Source organism: Neofelis nebulosa, chromosome 15 (genome assembly GCF_028018385.1).
Source record: "Neofelis nebulosa isolate mNeoNeb1 chromosome 15, mNeoNeb1.pri, whole genome shotgun sequence".
Lineage (NCBI taxonomy): Eukaryota > Metazoa > Chordata > Mammalia > Carnivora > Felidae > Neofelis > Neofelis nebulosa.
Window position 1 is genome coordinate 73,871,878 of NC_080796.1, and position 22,160 is coordinate 73,894,037.

A 22,160-nucleotide genomic window follows, 5' to 3' on the forward strand; every position below is an offset into this window, starting at 1 on the left:
GCCCGCCGAGCCCGTCTGCCCCGGTACGGCCACCGGCCCCCACTTTGGACACCCAGGCCGTGTCTAATTCCTCCCTGAGCCGGTGCCTCGCGCCGTGATGTGAATCCCAATGGCGCAGCTCAGGCCTTTCCCAGGCTGCGTGGTTCAGGCCAGGTCCTCCAGAGGTCAGAGGAGCCACTGTGGCCAAAGGGTTCCAGCCCCACAGACACAGAAGCATGGGGCAGAGGGGGATCTTGCAGACACCTTTGTCACAGACACACAGTTACCCGAAGCCAGATCAGTGGCCACTTCCCAAAGCCCGTCCCTCAATGCCCCGGCTCTGCTGTCTTCCACGCTGACCCCAGTGCGGCCCGTCTCTCCCATCAGTGGGGCCCTGGAGGAGAGCGAGGCCCCAGTGTCCTTGTCCATCATTGTCCCCAGAGCTCAGGCACTGGGGCCGGACAGAGTTCATGAGTGGACAAGTGTCTGATTGTCCTGCATTGAGAGTAATAATGATGGTGATCAGAGGGGCTGTCCCTGAGGGGCAGGGGCCTCATTGTCCTCAAGGGGTAAGGAAGGTGCCCCCTTGGCCCCTGTCCCTGCCATCTCCTTGACCTGCTCATTGTCACCCTGTTGACCCAGCCTGAATGGATGGGCCACCGTGCAGAGGACCAATGGGGCTGAGCCGGCTGTAGGGAAGATGGGGGAGGGGCTCCATGTTGGTTCAGCAGAGGGGCTCCAGGGACACCTGTATTTCCTGCCCTCTGAGCTCCCTCCCTGAAAGCAGTGATGAGACCGTGATCCCCGTCCCCCCATCCCCAAACCACAAGGGACGGCTTGCTTCAATCAGGGCGCGGTCTCTGGGGTGCCCACCAGCTTGCTGGCACCCAGGCACCGGTGGGGAAGGGAGAGGAGGGAATGTGTGACAAACCAGGCAGCGGGTTCAGGAAATCTCGGCCCCGGACAGAGTCCCCTGAGCCCAGGTGTTGGGTCCTGTAGCAGAGCTCAGCACCGTCTCCAGGCCACAGGGGACTTTGCGGGGATGATGGAGCTTGGAACGAGTTGCAGGACCTGTAAGGCCGTGTGTTGTGGGGCAGCCCACGCCCTGCCCTCCTTTCTCAGGGGCCTGGGGTGGGCGTCCCACGTCTCCTCCCTTGGAAGCATGTCCCTTCTCCGCTGAGGTGGGAGCAGTGGCCAGCCTGGGCTGGGGCTGTTCATGTGCTCGCGCCGGGAGGAGATCTGGCTGTGGTCAGTCAAGGAGGGACAGGAAGCACAGGAGAGGAGCCGGCATCAATGACTCCCCAGACCGGGCCAGGGCAGGGAGGGTCTCCTCCCACCGCGGAGTCTCCCTTTCCTGGCAGCCTTTCAGATCCCTGTAAGGACTGCTGGGGACTCTAGTTCAGCACAGGGGCTGGGAGCTGAGGCCCCAGAGGGGGAGGGGGAGGTAGCCTCGGCTCTCCCAAGCCCCCTCCCTCCCCACAGGGGCTGACAGGACAGGGGGCCCTGTTGCAAACTGGGCGGTCATCCTCTGCTGGGCACAGGGTCTCCCCATAGCACTCCCGTCCCAGCCAGCAATGGGGGGGGGGGGCGCCGCAGCAGGAGGAGGAAGCCGATGGGCTGGGGCATAGTGGGGCCCTAGGGGCAGGGATGGGTCCCAGGGAGCGCCTGTGCCTCAGTGGCCCTCTTCGTTCCTCCCCTTCCCCTCAGCTCCGTGCTTGGCCTCCTTCCCCAGCCAAACTCAGGGCCTCCAAACACAGTGAGGATGAAGCCTGTTCCAGGGTCAGGCCCCAGGAACCTCTCCCCAGTGGCTGGCTCCCTAGGTCCCAACGGGCTTGGTCTTGAGGGAGAGGTCCGTGGACAGACAGGCCCGGCTCCCACCAGAAGCCTGGAGGGAGGGCAGGACAGGGCCACGGGGTCCCAGCTCTTCCGGGAGGGGAGAGGCCCTCCGGTCTGCTGCAGGGGTGGTGTCTCTGATGCGTGAGATCGGAAAGCCCTAGAACCAGCCTGACATATAGTGGGGACTAAGAACTGGGAAGCAGTGTCTCCCAGAACGGTGAGGAACAGAGCAGAAGCAGACAGGAAGGCAGGAAGGCAGGAAGGCCGTCAGCCTGCAGGAAGGACGTGGGAGCCGTGGAGGGTGGAGGGTGCAGGGTGGAGGCTGGGAGGCCACAGAGGCCTGTGCCGGGTCTGGAGCGCCCTCTGGTGGCCAGAAGACCTCAGGCGACCGAGGCGCCGCCTGCTTTCCCTGTTCTCTGCAGCCCCTCTCCTGAGACTCTGGTGGGGGGGGCGGGGTGGGAGTGGGGGAAGAAGGGGTTCCTGGGTGCTGGCTGCTTCCAGCTTCTGAAGACTCGGTGGCAAAGCAGTCCCTGTTTACCTTCGTTCAGAGACCGCTCAAGTCAGGATGGGAGTGGCGGCCACTCAGCAGCAAGACCTCTCCAGCCCGATTTTCTGGGAGAGAACGAGCTGCCCGTCCCTGCCGGCAGGCAAGCCCAGGCTGGGCACCCACCTCGTAGAAGCTGGCATCCTAGAGGGGGCTCCGTGGGCCCAGGGGGACAGGACCTTGCTGGCACTGAGGTCCTCCCCACCCGAGTCTCCAACATGGTGCGTTAGAGCGAGAGAGCGAGAGACGAGCTCGCCACATTCCCAGCGCACAAAAACAAGGCGTCTGAATCCTTGGTGCCAGTGGTGTTTATCACCAGGTCAGCCGGGCTGGCGCACACCTCTCTGTGACCGTGTGGCCTTGGGCGGTGGGCTGGCAGTGGGTTGGGCACCTCGCTCACGGGCCACGGGGTGGGGCTGGGGGTGCTGAGGGGTCTCCCCCCGCCGGGTGCAGCAGGCTCCCCCATACCCCCACCTTCCGCGGCCCTGTCCCCAGTGCCAGCTTCGCTCCTGCAGCAGGAGAATGGACCCAGAAAAGACCTTCCCTGCGGTCACCATCTTCTAAAAGGAGAGTGTCCTCTCATGGGCTGGAAGCAAGTTAGGCCCGGGTGTCTGTCTCCTCTGCCCTCAGAGATCCCTGGGCTTCGTCCTCACGTTCCCCAGGCACCTGGAAGGTTGGGTGGGGGGGAGCAGGTGAAGGGGAAGCTCCAGGGGGCTGGAGACCGGAGCTGGGGGGAGGGTGTCCCCCAGCAGAGAAGAGCCAGCCAAGAAGGAAAGAGGCAGGTGGGATCATAGGAGGTGCGGCAGGGTGGGAGCTTTGGAGGAAGAGATGGCCATCGGTCCAAGGGGCTGGGGACACGCTCACCTCCCAGTAAATCCGGTCCTCGTAGCACTGGGAGTCTGGAGGGGGGTCCAGGAAGGGCAGCCTCAGCAGGAGCCCTGGTGGTGGGAGGGGAGGGTGGGTGGGGCTCCTGGCACTCCTGTGGAGGAGGTGGCCACCCCAGGCCTGAGGGCACGGGGTGGGGGGGCTGAGCAGCCTGACACGCCTGTCCCAGACGAACTGCAGCTGTATTTGGGGAGCCCCTACTGTAGCCAGGCCCCCACAGGTGCTCGTCACCACAGCAGCCCTGCTGGGCGCGACCCTCACGGTACAGTGAAGGCAGCGAGCCTCAGAGAAGTCCTGGGCACCTCATTCGTTCGGACAGTTGGCAATGGGCCGGATCGTGATTCTGTCCCGAACACGGCTCCTGAGCTTCCTGGGGCCCCCTGTCCGGGAGGGGTGCTGCACGAGTTTATTGAGCAAATAAGTAAATAAACGAGGGGATGGAATCGAACCAGTTCGAGAATGAAAATCTCAACATGATACTGAATCAGAAGGAGTAAAGCCAGACATCAGGGAGGACTGTCTGATGGGCATCGGCGGGCAGTCGGTCTCTGTGGAGGTTTGGTGTTCCGGCCCCTCCCTGCCCCTGCCTCTGCTCCAGGACCTGCCCCTGCCCCTGCCCGGGAAAGACCGCTCAGCTTCCCCTTCAGGGCCTCAGCCTGAGGTCGGGCTGCCCTCTGGTGGGTAGAATAAGCAGTACAGGGAAGCCAGAAAACTGGAGAGGGACCCCACTCTGCCCCTAGCCCACTCCCCATCTTCTCTTAGCCCCAGGAGGGAGCAAGTACCCACTTCTGGGGAAGGTTACCCTTGAATTCTGCAACCACACCCCCCACCCCCAGTCAAGGTCACTCACCTCCAAGGCCCCCGCCCACAGAGGCAAACGTCAGTGTGACAAGGAGCCCGAAGAGTTGGTACATGGCCTGAGACGTGGCGGAGCGCTGGCCCTCGGCTACGAGCGGAAACACACTGCCTAGGCTGCAGGGAGAGGAGGTCGGGGAGAAACAGGGCTCCTCAGTGCGTCACGCAGCGGCCAAAAGGGCCTCGCGGGAGCCTGGGACACCCACACACTTTTCAAGACTCAGTTTAGGATCACTTTTGCTTGCTCTCTCCTCTGACCCCTGACGGTGCAAGAATTGAGCCTAAGGGTCATTACATCCTTCTGTCGTTATTCACGAATGAATGCATGAAAATAGACACAGCTTTTTGTGCTGGTCCACAGGAGGAGGAAGAGAGTGAGGGAGGTCACCCCAGGGGGGTAAGGACCTGGGTGAGGGTCAGGGGTGGGGAGGACTCACCCATCTCCATAAGCTTCGTGGGTGGCCAGCCCGGCCACAAGGACCCCCAGGAGGGCTCCCAGGACCCCAGGCATCCCGTGGAGGTTGTGGACGCCACACGTGTCTTGGAGTTTGAATTTCGCCTCGAGGATGGGCTGGAGGATGGGACACCAATAATGAGTCCTGTGCACCGCCCCCCCGCCAGGCTGCTGGAGACATGGGGGGAACAGGTGCTGGGGGACCCCCTGTTCTGCCCGGGGCCCGAGAAGCATCTATACCGTGAAGAACTTGTACCCCAGAGTGGAGACCGTCCCAGCCAGGAAGCCGGCTGCCAGGGCCCCAAAGGGCGTCAGCATCATTTCACCTGATGTCCCCACTACGACCCCTCCGGCCAGCGCTGCGTTCTGGATGTGAACCTGGGGAAGCACAGGGGAGCGGGGCATCGGGGGCCGGTCCAGGTCGACGCCCCCATCCAACCCCACCCCGTCCACCGCAGTGGCATCTAGGGCTTCTGGAAGTCCCTCTGCCGTCTGATCGCAAACTCTCCTGCTGTTGTGTGGTCGCCTCTTGCCCCTGCCCCGTGCCTGCGCCCTCTCCTGTTCCCCTGCAGACCGGGCCTCGCAGGGTCTCGGCCCCTTCCCCCCCCCCCCGCCCGTCCCTCTGCCCCCCCAGCGCCCTCTCCCGCACCATGTCCAGCCGGCCGTGCTCCCCGACGAGGGCTGACAAGGCAAAGGTGCTGAGGGTGCTCGCGGTCATGGAGTAGTACGTGTTCAGGGTTGTTCGGTGCTGGCCATCCCCCAGCATGGTGGGTGCAGAGTTGAAGCTGGGCCAGAAGGTCCACAGGAAGATGGTCCCTAAATGACGGGCAGACCGGCAGAGTGAGAGGAAGCAAGTAGCCCCTGGGTAGCCTGGGTGTCCTCGCTCGCAAAGCGGGGGCCAGAGCACCTCCAGAGCGCGGGCCGTGCGTGGTGGCTCAGAAGGAGCGCGCAGCCCAGGCCTAGCAGCCACTGGGTGGTGCACAGCCAAGGGCCGGCTACCAAAGGGCACGGACACAGAGCCACTCGGCTGAGAACCACAGACGGTTGAGATCGGGGTATTTTTAAGCATCAGAAAAGGAAAGAAAAACAGGCAAAGGGCCGTGCATGTCAGGCACTGAACTGAGCTCGGTATTCGTATCAGGGAAACAATATGCTTTAAAACCTCAACCGCCTCCTGGAGACCTGGGCCCAGCAAGGTGCAGGTGAGGCCTCCGCCTCCCGGGCACCTGATGGGCTCCCGGCCAGTCCTGGAGGGTGGGGAGGGGCAGAGGGACAAGGTGAGGGGAAGGCTGGGGATCCTGTAGGCTCGGGCCACCAAGGCAAGGAGGCTTGAGGGACTGCCCCTCGTCCTGAGCGGTCTCAGGGTGCGTTGTGACTTCTCCCTGCAACCCTGCAGTCTGCTGTGGAACCCAGCACGCTCACACGTGTGTCCTCAGAGGGCAGAGCAGGGGGACCCAGGAAGAGGCAGGGCTCCCTGCCTGGAAGGAGGGGACAGAGGAGAGCTGGTGTGTCAGGCTCCCGGGGAAGCACGCCTTCTTGGGGAAGCCCCTGGACTTCTAGCCAAAGCATCCACCTCATTTCACAACAAATACGAATACAATACAAAGCCAGCCTCTCTTTTTAGCATGGGAAGAGGCATGGACCCACGGCAAAAGAAGGTATCAATCTCCTTTCCTGCCTCATTTGCGAAGGCAGAGAGAGGAGCTGAGGCCAAGGTAGAGATAGGTGCTTGGAGGAAACAGGTGGTGGTGATGGTGCTCGAAGGTCAGACCCTACGGTGCCCAGGGCTGACCCGCTACCTCTCCCCCTGCTCCTGGGCGTGCAGGGGCCTCTGGGAAATCGCCTGGGAGGCATGTGAAGGGCAGAGTCTTGGAGGCAGCAGGTGGAGAGACTGCAGGGGGGCAAGACCTTGCTGTGCCAGGCTGGCCTGGCTTCTGAAGGGGGAAGGGGGCGGCCACAGAGTTTTAAGCAGGGATCCGTGCAGTCAGACTCGATTTAGAAAGGCCCCCGGAAATGGGTCTGGGGCAGGCGCGTACTCCGGGGCTGAGTTCTAAGAACCTGTCAAAGAAACTGTTGGGAATGATGAGCCCAGATCCCGGGCTCTCACCAGGGACTTCCCAGCAGGGACCCCAAGGACCGTAGGCGGCCTGACATCTTGCCCGGGGTCCTCCCTGGCCCCCCCACCCCGGCCCACCCCGGCAGACCTCACCAATCATGGCAAAGAGGTCCGAATGGTAGACGGAGCCCAGACGATGCTGGCTCTTCTCCAGCTGGGGCCTGTAGAGGACCCGGGACAGGACCAGCCCGAAGTAGGCCCCAAAAGTGTGGATGGTCATGGACCCTCCTGCATCCTTCACCTGGGGAGGGGACGCGGAGGTGGGCGGCCGGCCCTCCGCGCCCCCCCCCCCCCCCCCCACTGACCCGTGCTCTCCCTGCCCAGGGCCTGACCCTGGCCCTCGCCATCCCTCACCCCTGCCCCACCCGACTCACCCCCAGGAGACTAAGGAGCACGAACTCGTTGACGCCAAATAGCAGCACCTCCAGCAGGGCCATGAGCAGCAGCTGGGCCGGCCCCGTCTTGCCCAGGACGGCACCGAAGGAGATGAGCACAGCAGCGGCACAGAAGTCCGCGTTGATCATGCTGGGGACCGGGGGTGTGATGCAAGGGTGAGAGGGGTGGGGAGGGCAGCCCCACGGCCGGGGCGGGGTGTGGGGGGGGGGGGAAGGGGTCTCGACGCAGCCTGGGGAGGTTCTGTGCCGTGGACCGCACGGCCCGCGAGGGGTGCAAGAACCAGATCCCGAGCCCTGCCCTGGGGGTGGCAGTGCGGACGGGCAGGGCGCTGGACGCGAGTCTACTGCGGGTCAGGCAGCAGACGGGAGGCAGGCCCGGGGCTGGAGGGCTGGCTCCCCCCGGGGGCAGGGGATGGGGCGGGGAGGGGGGAGCCGGGGAGGCCGCCGCTGCCCACCTCTGCACGCCAACATGGATGTGGCCGCCGTGCAAGGAGTGAAAGAAGCCCTGGATGAGTGTGGACCACTGCAGGGCAAAGGCGGCCAGGAGGAAGGTGAAGCCGAGGCTGCTGAAGCCGTACCGCTGCAGGAAGGCCATGAGGAAGCCGAAGCCCACACACACCATGACGTGCACATCCTGGAAACCTGCGGGGGCATCCGGGCCGCTCGGCCACCGCCGTCCAAGCAGCCGTCCGGCCGGTGCCCCTGGTTCTCGCCAGCCAGGGCCGCCGCCTCCGGGCTGGAGCCAGGCCTGGGAAACTCCCCAGGTGTGGCGGGGCCTCCCAGCCTGGGGCGCCCGGGCAGAGCTGGCCGGCTGGGGGCAGCGGGACCCACGCCGGTCCCGCTGTCCCCGTGTCTCCCGCCCTGTCCTTGGGTCTCCTACAACCGACCGGCGGGACGTCCTGCCCGCGCTCCCCCCGGCTGCAGTCCCTGCCCCTCCGTGCTCAAAATCATCTTCTTCGGGCTCCTTTCAAGTTTCCCTTTCTGCTGGGAAGTCCTTCCTGATGTCTAACCTCCATCCCTCATACTTCAGAATCTATACCTCTCCGTTTTGAGGATTTTAAGGGTTTGGGGGTTTTTTGGTTATGTTTATTTTTGAGAGAGAAAGAAACAGTGCATGAGCAGGAGACGGGCAGGGAAAGAGAGAGAGGGAGAGAGAGAGACAGAGAGAGAGAGGGAGAATCCAAAGCAGACTCCAGGCTCCAAGCTGTCAGCACAGAGTCTGATGTGGGGCTCGAACTCACGAACCGCGAGATCATGAGCTAAGCGGAAGTCAGACGCTTAACCAATTGAGCCGCCCAGGTGCCCCGAGAATTTTAAGGTTTTTAAAAATAACTTATGAAATAGCCTTAATTTTTTTTATCAAAACTTTTTCTTTATTTTTAGAAAGGGAGAGAGAGTGAGCACACAAACTAGGAGAGGGGTAGAAGGAGAGAGAATCTTTTTTTAAAACATTTATTTATTTTTGAGAGAGACAGAGAGACAGAGAGACAGAGCATGAGCAGGGGAGGGGCAGAGAGAGAGGGAGACACAGAATCCGAAGCAGGATCCAGGCTCTGAGCTGTCAGCACAGAGCCGGATGCGGGGCTCGAACCCACGAACCGGGAGATCATGACCTGAGCAGAAGTCAGAAGTTTAACCCACTGAGCCACCCAGGAGTCCCGAGAGACAGAATCTTAAGCAGGCTCCACGCCCAGCACAAGGCCCAATGTGGGGCTCGATCCCATGATCCTGGGATCATGACCTGAGCCTAAATCAAGAGTCGGCCATTCAACCCACTGAGCCACCCAGACGCCCCTAATTTTGTCTTAAATAGCTTCAATTGTTAACAGAGATGACCTCAGGGAAAGGAGCCGAAGGGAGGCGCAGGGCTGCAGGGGCACAGCTGAGCCGCAAACCACGCCCCCTGGAGTTGCAAAGGCGGCTCTGGGAAGGGGGATTTCGCTTTTGCATTTGTTTCTTTCTATAATTTGAATATGCTAATTTTATAGATGCATTAGTTGAAGTTTTTTGTGTGTCAGTGAGGTTTCTGGGCAGGGAGATTGGAGCCTTTCTGTTTGCTTTCTATTGTGTATGCATAAAAGACCAAGCTAATGCTCATACAAACGATACATAGTAATATTGAGAGTGAGACACATACAAATACCTGCTTCAGTATCAGTTTGTTCCACACGCCTCCCCCGATCTTGCAAAAAAGGCTTGAAACATAACCTAGTGTGACAATTCAGCCAGCGCATCTGACCCTGTTCTCTCAGCCTCGGGTCTATGTATAGAGTAAGTCCATGCTCTGTCTTTGGCTTTAATTCAGAAATGCTGGAGAAAGAGTATCGTGAGTGCTGTTAGAAATCGGGCAGGGCAAATAAGTTATTGGGAAACAGGCTCAACTCTGACCCTAAATTCACTCCCCTTTTACAGCTCCACGTGAGAAATTTCTCTTGGAGCTTAATGCTAGCATGTGTCACTTCTCCCAGGGAACCCATCTGAGGTTTACTAAGAGCTCAGGCACCAGGCTCTGGGGAGGGTGCCGGCACCACAGCAGCCACACGCCTGCCCTCACGGAGCCTGGCGGGCAGACGGCAAAGAATCGGAGAATCACTCATGTGAGCCTTCCTTGCCTCTGATGAGAACATGTAACCGGCCGCATTTCCCTTTTCTTCTTGGCTGCCTGGAAGCTCAGAGCTACCCTGGCATCGCAACCGAAAGAACTGGGGAGGCACTCCCAGTGTCCATTATCTCTATCCCGCCCTCCTGCTTTTATTTTTGCAGACTCATGTTCTTGTTGCAAACACACACCTCAAATCTCTTGTAGAAAGGGGCAGATCATAAAGAAAAAGGTCATGGTGCCTTTTTTGTTTAATCTGAAGAAGCACCTAGCAAGCCAAAAATTTATTCTTGAACTTTAGAATGCCATCAGTAATTTTGAGAGGACCAAACGTTTTTTGCCCTTTTTGTGCTGGGTACTGGCTGACAGGAGGTGAGTTTGCAAGCCCCTGGCAGAGACTTGGGTGGGTACTGGGACTGCGGGTCGGCACCTCAGCTGCCGGCCCCAGCTGCCAAAGCGGGGTAAGGGTCTAAAGGTCCACTGGCTTTGCTCCGTGTCCCGACACTGTGCCATTTCTCCAGCCCTGTGCACTCCCAAATCACCCAGATCTCCCTTCCCTCAGATCCTAACACCCAACAGAAAAGGAGGAGGAGCACTTCTATCTCAGCCCGCGGCCTCAGTTCTTCGAGACCTCTCTGCCTGGCTTCTTTCCTCCTCGTGCCAACAGTAAAGGGGATGCCGCGTCTGTCCTTTTGTCCAAGGGCAGCAGGGTGGCAAAGGGGGCTGGGTGGCAGGGCTCCCTGTCCCGGACATGCACAACTGCTCCAGAGCTGGTCATAACTGGCAGTAACATTTACGTCTCCCACCCCGGGTTTGTTTGGCATCACAACTCAGTCCCTTGACCTTTCAAATGGAGGCTAAACATTAAGAAATCTCCTTCACTGGGGAGCATTCCACAGACTCTCCATTGGCTGTGGCCACCGACCATGCAGCCTCGGTTGAAGAGAAGACAACAGCCCTGTAGCGACGCCTACTGCCTCCCCAACCCCCCTGGCTAGCTCCCGAACAAGATAACACGGGGCAAGCGGACAGTTAAGGCTGGATTGTGTGATGGCTGACAAGCCATTTCGCCTCTGTGAGCCTCGGTTTCCTCATCTGTAAAGTGGGGCTATAAAACGTAAGGAGCAGAGAGTGGTGAGCTGAGGAGGCCCCCTCCCCCCTCCCCCACCACACTCTACCCACCCCTGCCTTATGAGGGAGGTGGGCCACATTCTCCCAGAAGAGGTCACCGACCACTCTGGTCCCTGTCACGTCCCCCTTCCCTGCTTCTTCCAAGAAGATCCTGATTCCAGCTATCCTAAATCCCTCTCACCAAAAGTAAGGTCTCAGAGGTATGTGACCCAGGACCTGTCCACACTGTTTTCTTAGAACCCTTTCTCATGCTTGCTTCTGTGTCCCCTGTCACCCTGTCTTTTCTCCTCTTTCTTTCTTTCCATGACTTGCCTTGGGAGGCTTGTAATGTGGGGAAAGGCCACAGCTGGGCAGCCAAGAGACCTGGCTAACTTGCTGTGTGCTCTTGGGCAGCCCCGTGGCCTCTCTGGCTCTCTCTCTCTCCACATCTGAGGGGCTCTGAGGGCCCTGCCTGCAGCAACGACAGACCGACCCCGGGAGCAGCCGTGTCCCGGGCACCAGCTGCGCTCCCTTTCATCTCCCGAACCAAAGGGCAGTGGCTACGCCTCCCTCTGACCCTGACCCCTTCCCTGGACACAAGGGCAGGGGAAGACCCGGCTCATCAAAGCCCCAGACTCCAGAGACCTCACGCTTCCCTCCACTCCAACCTTCCCCCACACCAGGGTCCCAAGTCCACGGGGATAGAAACCTAGGGCAGCGGAGAGGTAGGATCCCCACTCCCCTCCCCTTACCACAGCCCAGGGAGAGCTGAATGCCCAAGGAGAGCCCCCCCCCCCCGCAGCAGAGGGGCGACAGGTGGGGGCGTTGCAGGGAGATGAGCAGGGCGCGGAGGCTTGAGTGGGGCCCTTGGAAGAAGCAAACGGAGGACGTGGCAGGCAGCCAGGTCACACCGTGGACAAGAGCTTGCTTCCCTCAGCCTCTGGGCTATTCCCTCTCAACTCCCTGGCTCTCTGGGCAAATGCAGGACCCAGGGGCCTGCTGTCCCAGCTCCCGGGGCTCACCTTGTGCAGACAGGGCTGAGGTGGAACACAAGAGGGAGGAGCTGGAGCCCCTCTGCCGAGGACAGCTGGGGGGCTGGGGGTCTAGCATTTCTTGCTCAGACCCAAGCCTGCATCTCACTCCCTGTGTCCTCAGCACTGTGTTGGAGTTGGGACTGGGAGACGGTCGGTTGGGGACAGCCTGCTGCCAGCTCGGTATAGGAAAAGCAGGGTAATAACAGCCTGGGATTTTATAGGAGACTCTCACACTGTAGGTCTTGTTGGAATGTGCATCCTTCAAACTGAAGCATCCTTCTCCCCATTGCCCAGATGGGAAAAACTGAGGCTGACATAAGCCCTACCCAAGCCGTGGTGATGAAATGAGGAGCTGTAGTATCCTGGGTCCCAGCTGCTCAGGGCCTGAGTACCAAGGTAGGCCCCCAACCTTAGAGGGAGAGCCTAAGGTCCCCCAGCAGGCGGCAGGGGGTCGGCCCTCTCCTTCCTGGGCCTCACCAGCAGACAGGAGAGCTGTGTTGCTTGGGATGTCTGAGTCCTAGTTCCTTCTCTGCCACTTACCCGATGGGCAATCGTGAGCAAGTCACAAGCGTTCTGAGCCTCAGCTTCCTCCCCTATGAAATGGGCCAATGACCCTGCCATGCTTCCTGCCCAGAGCTGGGGGCAGCTGCTCTGGGCTGTGGTGGGTGGTTGTGTGATCCTCTCTCGGACTCTGGAAGGGCCAGTTTTGAGTGACTGGGACAGGAATGCCTGAGCCCCACCCGCCTTGGCTGCCTTCATAGCTGATACCTGCACTACCACTCCTGCACAGCCCTCCCTACCTCCCCTGCCCAGGAGGACTGTCTTTGCCATGATCAGGGTGGAGCCCCTAGGAAAAGCAGTCGCCCTACGAAGCCCAATGAGGCCAACTGGGGGGGTGAGACAAAGGAAGCAATTAAAGCTCAGATCTGGGCTTGAGTCCCAGCTCCCTCAATTCTGACAGCTCGAACCTGAACCAGCCACTTCGAGTCTCAGTTTCCCCATCTTTGTCTGCCTGATAGACGAGATGAGACCTGGGACACCGCGGACACCAGCGACAGGGTGTTATTATAAATCTGGGGCACCTTCCTCTCAAAGCCAGAGGGTTGCTCTCCTAGGAGTAAACGTGGACACCCAAGACACCGCGGAGCCTGGGCTCTTCGCTCCCCGCGCCCTCACCCGCACTCACTTGGGTAGCGAAAGTAAAATTCATTGTCCGAGCTACTGCGGTTGCCCGAGTGCCAGACGGCGGCGTCGGTTTCGGGGTTGTAGCGAACAAAGACCGCAAAGAGGATGGCGGTGGCGCCCTGGAGGAGGAGGCACAGCAGGGGCAGCTGCAGTCGCCGGCCCGCGGCGCGGCGGGGAGACCCGGCCATGGACGAGGGCTTCGATACCCTGGCTCCGTCCGGCTCCGGCTCCGGGCGCGCGGGACACACGCTCCCGGGCAGGGTCGGCAGGTTCCACCGGCGCCAGGGCCCGCCCACCGGCGCCAGGGCCCGCCCACCGGCGCCAGGGCCCGCCCACGCCTAGGCTCAGCGACCCTCCCCCCCCCCCGCCCCTCCCTCCCCCGCCCCTCAGCCCCGCGCAGCTGGGAGCCCCAACCCGGTCCCGCGGGTGTGGAACAGGGGCGCCGAGGGCGTGGGCCCGTGGCCTGAGGCGGGCCAAGAGCCGGCGGAGAGGGGGCGTCCGGACCCCCTTGTCCTGTCTCCCTTCACCTGGCTGCCCCTGGCTGTCTTCGGGTTGGGACAGGTCCGTGGAAATGGCCCTGGAAAGGCTCCCTGTGTTCTGCCCTGATGGGGCACAACCGAGGGACCCGGGGTGGCGGGGTTGGGGAAAGGAGAGGCCCCCTCCCCCTCAAACGTAGTGTTAGTTTACAGAATGTGTCCCAAGAAATAAGAGGCTCTTTAAGACCCCCGGCCTGGCCGTCCAGCGTAAACACCAGAGAGAGAGAGTTGAGCGGTTACTCAATCTTTTCCCAAGCCAGATGCAAAACGGAGGTGCTGTCCAGGCATCGATGATTAACCTGACTGGGGGGAGGGGGGGTTCTGAGCCCTCACCTCCCCCCAAGCCTCCTGAGCCTCCCAGCTGGGTCTGCACCCCAGCCAAGCAGCAGCTGGCCACGCTGACAGCTAGGTTCCCTGCACACTTGCACCTGGATAAGGGGCCCGGGGCAGCCTGAACAGCTAGATGGAGGAGGGTCTTCTCCCCCAGGAGTCAGGAGCCACTGGTAACACAAGCAAGGCCTACATCCACGGAGGGGGTGGGGGTCCTGGGAGACAGTAAGGAGACAGACTCACTGACATCTACTGTGAGCCAGGCTTTGGAGATGAACCACACAACCCCTCCCTCCAGGAGCCACCGTCCTGTGGGGAGACAGACACCTGGGAGGAAACTGAACGCCCACCGGAGTGAATGTGTGACCCTAGCAGTTGCAGAGGCCCTAGGGGCCCAGGAGGAGAGCCCACTGTGGTGAGGGTGAGCGCAGGCACAGACGTGGACAACCGCTCCTGGGAGGTATGTCTGCAGGTGGTCTAGAAGGACCGCCTAGAAATGGGGCAAGTGAAGAAGAAAGAGGGGATATTTCTAGAAGGGACCTGTGGAGACAGAAGCCTGGCCCTGTGAGTGTCCAGTGTGTTCAGGGACTGGAGCTGGGGGTGGGGAGTCTAGAAAGGCCTCGAAGGCCCTGCTGAGGCATGCGGCCTCTACCCCGTGGGGGCCGGGTGGCTGGAGGACTCTCACAGGGGGGCGACCCCACTGCTATGAGTTCTGACACCTGCGTGCCACAGGGGCTTCAAGGAAGAAAAGCTGAAGGCCGGTCTCTGTGGAGCTGGTGGAAGGGGAGGCTCTCCGTCCACCCTGCTGCCCAGCCCAGTCTGAGGGGGCTACTGTGTGGGAGGGGCTTCTGTGTGGGAGGGGCTTGTCTGTGTTAGCAAAGGAGTCCCGACCCCTGCCGTTCCCAGAAGACGTGGTCTAGGCTCAGAGGGGCCAGCCTCTCCCCCAGAGCAGATTCGAAGTGAGCGCCTCCTAGGAATGGCGCTTGCCGGGTCTCACGAAGGGGCGGGGGGTGGGGAGTGATGGTGGAATCCCTGACCCTCCTCCTTGCTTCCCCGGCTGCCCTTTCTGCAGCCCCTCCCCTCCTCCTCCCCTCCCGCAGTCGGCTTGAGCCTCCAGCCCAGTGCGAACCCTGCGGGACAGCTGGATTCTAGGTGTCCAGCTTCCTGACTTAAGTAAGCGCCCAGCCAAGCGGGCCCGGGAGGGCAGGGGTCACCTCGATAGCACTGCTCCCAGCCGACCAAGCAGGCTCTCTGGCCCTCAGTGGCCCCTGGCCCCTGGCCCAGAGGCTGTCACTACTTGGTCAGCAAGAAGGCTGTTTTTTAGCTCCTTCTGCAGGGGCAGGGGGTGGGGGTGGGAGATATCTGGTCAGCAGCCTTTGGATAATGATTCTTGGACAATTCATCTGGGGTATCCTAGGCCCAGCCTTCTGCCCCAGGACACAGCTTGCTTCCTGGGCCCTGTCTGGGAGGGGGAGGCAGGGTCTGGACAGGCTCTGCCAGGGGAAGAGCCTTCACAAGCTGCAGAACCAGAGAGAGCGTCTTCTGGGAGCCTCCTCGCTGATTCCAGCCTCTTTGACCTCTGTCTCACCTGTTGTCTCTCTTAGTCTCTGAATGCCTCTGGATCTCTGATTTCTCGCTCCTCTGTTGTTCATTCATTCATTCGACAACTGTTTGTTTAGTACCAACTCTGGGCCAGGTCCTGGGGCCGTGACCTGAGATTCTCATCAAAATGTGTAACACAGTTGGGTCCTGGAGGCCCCTGGGCCAGGCAGGGGTTAACCCTTTATCTACTGGATGTCAAGAAGTCAAGAGGGGGCCCCTGGAAAGGCCAGAATACCTGGGCCAGTTTGTGGAGGGTAGGTATTTGGGCAACATCTATTTACCAACCTGCATGGAAAGATCGTTCTATTTCAACAACTTCGTGGTACCAGCTCATGTCACCCCTCGTCTGGCAGAGGGCATGACCCTGACAGTCCTCCCCTTCTGAAGGTACCCCCCCCAGCCCACCCCCTCTTCCAAGGGCTCTCCTGGCGGGCCTCCACCTGTGAGGACTCCTCTGGCCCACCACCTACAATGAAGAGGCTCCATCCATGGTTTTCTTCTGGAACTCCAAGTGATGTCAGGGCCCTTGTCTGTTCCCTCTTCCTCCTCTGGCTCTGACTCTGGTGGAATGGGGTGCTTTCTTCCTCCTCCCTCTGCCCCAGACTCCCCCAAGAGGCTCCTGACTCTGTTACCAGCTCCCATCCTGCTGGCTTGGGGTCTGCCCAATCCCTGACCTTCCTTGTCCAGTCTCCAGCTGGGATCAGCAGGCCGCCTGAAGGGTGGCCACGGGGAACTGCAGTCTGCCGCCTGCACTGGCCCGGCGTGGTCAAGCTGTCCGTGGGGACCGGGGTTCGGGTTACTGAGTAACTCAGGGTTGCTGGAAGCTGCTCGGCCCTGGGTCACCTCCTCCCTACTCCCTGCTCTCTTGCCTCAGGAATCCTCAAAAGAGCCACCTGGTTCCTTTAGTTCCACTGAGCTATCCCCAGGGTTATGGGAACAAAGGAGAGAAGTGACAAAGCGCCAGAGTCTTTAAGACTCTCGTTCGTTCGTTCGTTCGTTCATTCACTACATCTTCATGGAGGGACTTCGGGCAAGTTACTGAGCCCTCTTTGAGTTCGTTTCCTCACCTCTATGAACTGTTTTAAGGATTCTGCACAGTGAATGTAGAGAGTGCTGGGAGCTTCTTTTAAAAAAAAATTTTTTTTAATGTTTATTTATTTTTGAGACAGAGAGAGACAGAGCATGAACAGGGGAGGGTCACAGAGAGAAGGAGACACAGAATCTGAAACAGGCTCCAGGCTCTGAGCTGTCAGCACAGAGCCTGACGCGGGGCTCGAACCCATGAACCATGAGATCATGACCTGAGCCGAAGTCGGACGCTTAACCGACTGAGCCACCCAGGCGCCCCGAGAGTGCTGGGAGCTTCTAAGCCGTCAACAGATGTGATGATTGTTATGGTTCTGAGTGGCTGAGCACAGAGAAGAAATGACCGTGTCTGGCACACTGTGGGGCACGTGGTGCCTCTGAGGACAGGACCAGGCAGAGGGGCAGATAGTCTCCATGCATTCTCCTGTCATAGCTGGAGGGGCCAGGGGCCCGGGACAAGCACACCGGGGAAGGGCCATGAGACCAGCAGCCCCAGCGACACAACAGCTCTCGAACCGAGGAGATTTGGGGAAAGGCAGAGCCTTCCTTCATTCAGCAGACATGCCGAGCACCTGCTGCCTACCGGGCACTGTGCTTGGGCCAGACAGCCAGCGGAACAAGACAGCCCCTGCCCTCAGGAGGATGTATATGCATAGGTGGTCAGGCTGCAGAGGGCTGTGATGGGGACAGAGCCTGGGCTCACCCGTGGTGGCGGTGGTCAGGGAGGGCTTCCCGGAGGAAGCAATGCTCTCTCTGAGATTTGGCCTGATTTCACAGCTTGGGTGGAGGAGGATCCCTTTCTGGCCAGCCCTCTGGTGCGAAGAGAAAAGGGGCTGTGCTAGAGGGCCCCCTCGATGCCCTTGTTCTGGGGCTGCGCAAGCCCCAGGCCTCAGTCTCTCCTGAAGCCACAGGCGCCATGGGCACCATGCAGAACACTGTGCTCACAGTCAGGGCTTTCTCCCCCCGGGACTTCGCCGTGTTGGTGTCCACGCGAAAGATGGTCAGATCACTCGTGTTTAAGGTTACTTCGTTTGTAAAATAAACATCAGGGGCTCCTGGTGGCTCAGTCTCCCGCTCTTGATTTTGGCTCAGGTCATGACCTCATAGTTAGTGGGTTTGAGCCCGGAGTCTGGCTTTGCCCTATCAGCACAGAGCCTGCATGGGATTCGCCCTCTCCTCTCTCTCTGCCCCTGCCCTGCTCTCACGTGTGCGCTCTCTCTCTCTCTCTCTCTCTCTCTCTCTCTCAAAATAAGTAAACTTTACAAAATGTGTACTTAAGACAGATTTTTTAGGGACACCTGGGTGGCTCAGTCAGTTAAGTGACGGACTCTGGATTTTGGCTCAGGTCGTGATCTCACAGTTTGTGAGTTCGTGCCCCACGTGGGGCTCTGTGCTGACAGCGTGGAGCCTGCTTGGGCTTCTCACTCTCCCTCTCTCTCTGTGCCCCTCCCCCTGCTCATGCACATGTGCGCTCTCTATCAAAATAAATACAGAAGCATTAAAAATATAAAAAAAATTAAAGCGACAGTACTTAGAAGTTTGTCAAGAGGCAACGATCTCAAACCCCCAGTTTTTTTCATTCACGAAACTCTCTCCGCGTTCCTGCTGTGTGCCGGGGCTGTGCCGGGCTCCGGGGACTGTCCTCCACACTCCATCGCCACCGCATGGGACAGAACGGCACTCTGTTCTCCGCCAAGTCAGAGGAGATGCTGTCCCAGCTGCTAAGGCCTCACGGCAGCCCTGATTCTAAAGTTTAATCCTTGCCTGTGCTGTTGCAGGTCTGTAGGTCAACCCCCCATCAGTGAAAGTTCTGGAAGACAACAAAATGCAGAAGGAAAGGGCTCTGTCCGAGCTGCTTACCAAGCCTCGAACCTCCGCGTCCTCCCCTGTTACAGGGAGAGGACTCACCTCATCGGGGTTATGGTGAGGACTGACGTCCACAAAGCATGTGACACCCAGTATGTCTGCAGCAGCGGGAGTCGTGTCCTTACCGCTGTTACTAAGGAAACGTAAATAAACCATTCGGCCATTTCTTTTCCTCGGGCTAGCGGCCTAGGGGAGATTTGTTTACGGGAAACCGGCCCTCAGTCCCGTTACAAAGGACAGGGTGAACATAAAAGGAGGGCTGTTCTGTGAACTCTCACGTGCCTGGGTGGGGCCTCTTAAGAGAAAAGCCAGAAGGAACGTGGGGTGCAGGGGGCTCACTCGGGGCGGCGGCTCACGGGGATGTGACCGCAGCGAAAGGGGGCGGGGGGCAGAACATCATCCCCACCCCAGTTGCTCTTCCTCAGTTGGCCCAAGGACTCCACCAGCGCCACGGAACCAACCAGAACCGCACTCCACCCTGGACCAGCCAGGAAAGCTGGCTCGGGTCCCACCACTTCCCTCTGCCAGGAGCCGTTCCGGGGACCGTACCCTCGCTCCCCACTCCTGGGCCGGCCCCATCCTCCCAGCCTGTCTTCCCCAACGTGAGGCTGTCGGATGAACACCTCTCTTCTCTGGATAGGGAGCAACTGAGTAGAAATATTCTTTGCATATGGCCCAGGAAAGAACAGTAATAAAGCAGGTTTCTGCCCCGGGCCTGGTGAGACGCCTGACCCAGGGCAGGGGGCAGCCTGGAGAACGTGGGGAGGTGGGCGCTACAGTCCCGACAAGGGCTCATGGCCAGAGAGGGGCTGGATGGGGCCGGGGGCACAGGAGAACTTGGCCCCATCTAGGACACATTGAGGACGAGGACTGCGTGCTCTGGGTCTCCCTCCTGCAGCCCCAGCCACGTACTGAGCCCCTGACTCACAGGGGGGCCCTGAAATCTGGGGCTCTTACTGTTGCTAAGCAAAGTCATAGCCACTCAGCCCCTCATTTCATAGTTGTTGATTGAGCCGCACATTGCAAGGTCAAGCAGGCCCTGCTTTGACCCTGAGGACACTGGCAGTGAACAAATAGACACCGACTTTGCCCTCAAGGAGATGCTTTTCTAGTGGGGGCGTCTCAATAAACACACACACATAGCTATATAGAATGCCGTGAGAGGTTTGATGTAAACAAGGCTGAGAGAGAGGACAGAGTGATGGAAGGGGGTGGGGTGGGCATGAGACTGGCTGGCTGGGGTACGCCTCAGGAGACTCGCATTCCTCCGAGGTGGAACAGCATGGAGGGCAGGGTGGGTAGGGTGGTGAGCAAGGGGGCAGGGCAGGGAAGGGCGGGCGGCACACGTAGGGATCAAGGCCCTGGGAAGGAGTGTGGCTTTGTTGTGAGGATAATGGGGAAAAGCTGAGGAGTTAAAAACAGAGAAGTAATATGATCTGATTTATTATTTTAAAGGATCCTTCTGGCTGCCTGGGAGGCATGAGCTGTAGGGATCAGTGGAAGCAGGCAGCCAGTTGAGAGGCCACCACAACAATCCAGGCAAGAGCCGGTGGTAGTGGTCCCAGAGGAGAAGGCAGAAGCAATCGGGCTCTGGATCTGTCTGGAAGCTAGAACTGATTGGGTTTACTGAAGGATTGGACAGGGGGTGAGAAAGAAAGGAGCCTAGATTTACATTTTTGCTTGTGAATGTCCGGTTGTCCAACACTGTTGAAAAGACTATCCTTGGGGCGCCTGGGTGGCTCAGTCAGTTGACTTCGGCCCAGGTCATGATCTCATGGCTCATGAGTTCGAGCCCCACGTCAGGCTCTGTGCTGACAGCTTGGAGCCTGGAGCCTGGAGCCTGCTTTGGATTCTGTGTCTCCCTCTCTCTCTGCCCTTCCCCCGCTCGTACTCTGTTTCCCTCTGTCAAAAATAAATAAACAATAAAAAAGAAAAAAAAGGGGCGCCTGGGTGGCGCAGTCGGTTAAGCGTCCGACTTCAGCCAGGTCATGATCTCGCGGTCCGTGAGTTCGAGCCCCGCGTCAGGCTCTGGGCCGATGGCTCGGAGCCTGGAGCCTGTTTCCGATTCTGTGTCTCCCTCTCTCTCTGCCCCTCCCCCGTTCATGCTCTGTCTCTCTCTGTCCCAAAAATAAATAAAAAACGTTGAAAAAAAAAATTAAAAAAAAAAAAGAAAAAAAAAAGGAAAGACTATCGTTTCTCCGTTGGATTGCCTTTACTCCTTTGTCAAAGAGGAGTTGCCTATATTTATATGGGTCTATTTCTGGGCTCTCCATTCTGTTCCATCGGTCTATTTGTCTAGCCTTTCACGGATACCACACTGTCTTGACTAGTGTAGCTTTATATTAGTAAGTCTTGAAGTCAGGGAGCATCAGTCCTCCAACTCCGTTCTTCAATATCGTGTTGATTATTCTGGGTCTTTTGCCTCTCCATGGAAACTTTAGAATCAGTCTGTCAATATCAACAAAATAATTTGCTGGGATTTTGACTGACATTACGTTTAACCTCTAGATCAGGTTGGTGACATCTTACCAATATTGAGTCTTCCTATCCATGGACCTGGAATATCTTCCATCGAGCATGACCTAAAAACAAATTTATTGAATATATTAGACAAATAATATTGTCTAAATTTAAGGCGAACAATGTTACTTTGGTACATTTATATACTGCATTATGAGTGTCTTTGTAACTATGTCTCATTACAAACTTATAGTGTGATATTATTGTCTATATTCATTACACTGTGATTAGATAACTGTGGCTTATTTAACACTCGTTTGCCCCCAACTCCCCGTCCGCTGGTAACCACTATCTTACTGTCTTGTTTTGTTTTTTTAGGTTCTGCATTAAGTGATAATATATAGTACTTGTCTTTCTCTGACTTACCTCACTTGGCATAATGTGCTCAAAGTCCATCCATGTCTTTGCAAATGGCCGGATATCCTTCCTCCTCGTGGCTAAACTCCACTGTGTATATGTACCATAACTTTTTTATCCTTTTGTCATTTGAGGCGCGCTTAGGTTGTTTCCCTGCACTAGCTACAGTGAATGTGCTGCAGTCAACATGGGAGTGTAGATCTCTCTTCAAAATCTTGTTTTCATTTCCTTTGGGTAAGTGAACTTCTGCATGCCCCGCTCCTATTTGAAAGCTTCCAATGGCTCTCTAGTGCCTCAAATAAAATCAGGGCTTCTAATGGCTGACATTTGTACAACTGCCCAGGGAAAACTGTCTTGTGAGTTCTCAGCTGCTCTATATTCAACCTCACATCCTATTTGGGGAGGGGGGAGTCTCTTCTCTCAATTTTTTTTTCTTTTTTTTTAATAATTGTATTTATTTTTGAGACAGAGACAGAGCATGAGCAGGGGAAGGGCAGAGAGAGAGGGAGACAAAGAATCTGAAGCAGGCTCCAGGCTCTGAGCTATCAGCACAGAGCCCGACGCGGGGCTCGAACTCACAGACTGTGAGATCATGACCTGAGCTGAAGTCGGATGCTCAACGGAATGAGCCACTCAGGCGCCCCTCTTCTCTCAATTTCTAATGACTTATTCTCCTACGCCTAGGTCTTTGTCCAAGCCTCCCAAGTGACATGAAACCAGCTGACTTCATCTATCTATGGCACCCACCCCGCCCCTCCATCGCAGGTCATCATAAGCTCACCTCCTGCAGCCAGAGTCCAAGGATGACCCAGCGGCATCCTCCTCGAGGCCTCACCCCACTTCCAGTCCCCGTTTCGGTACCACTACATTT

General features: G+C 58.4%; 1 protein-coding gene and 1 long non-coding RNA gene across 3 annotated transcripts; both read right to left on the bottom strand.

Moving 5' to 3' along the window:
• Window positions 1-2,649: 2,649 nt before the first annotated feature.
• On the bottom strand, window positions 2,650-13,272 carry RHBG (Rh family B glycoprotein). The gene is made up of 10 exons (XM_058699999.1): window positions 12,994-13,272; window positions 7,520-7,706; window positions 7,044-7,194; window positions 6,763-6,910; window positions 5,203-5,369; window positions 4,794-4,931; window positions 4,537-4,670; window positions 4,095-4,216; window positions 3,224-3,297; window positions 2,650-3,025 (listed from the first exon to the last, which is right to left on the bottom strand). Exons 1-10 carry the CDS (start codon window positions 13,178-13,180, stop codon window positions 2,957-2,959), a joined length of 1,377 nt encoding a protein of 458 aa, XP_058555982.1. The 5' UTR covers window positions 13,181-13,272; the 3' UTR covers window positions 2,650-2,956.
• A 4,772-nt stretch (window positions 13,273-18,044) lies between these two features.
• LOC131495249 (uncharacterized) lies at window positions 18,045-21,113 on the bottom strand. 2 transcript variants are annotated; one of them, XR_009253856.1, is made up of 3 exons: window positions 20,942-21,113; window positions 18,455-18,545; window positions 18,045-18,356 (listed from the first exon to the last, which is right to left on the bottom strand). It is a non-coding gene; the product is annotated as an uncharacterized LOC131495249 (long non-coding RNA). The 2 variants fall into 2 exon arrangements; XR_009253855.1 differs by lacking the exon at window positions 18,455-18,545.
• Between the last annotated feature and the right edge of the window lie 1,047 nt (window positions 21,114-22,160).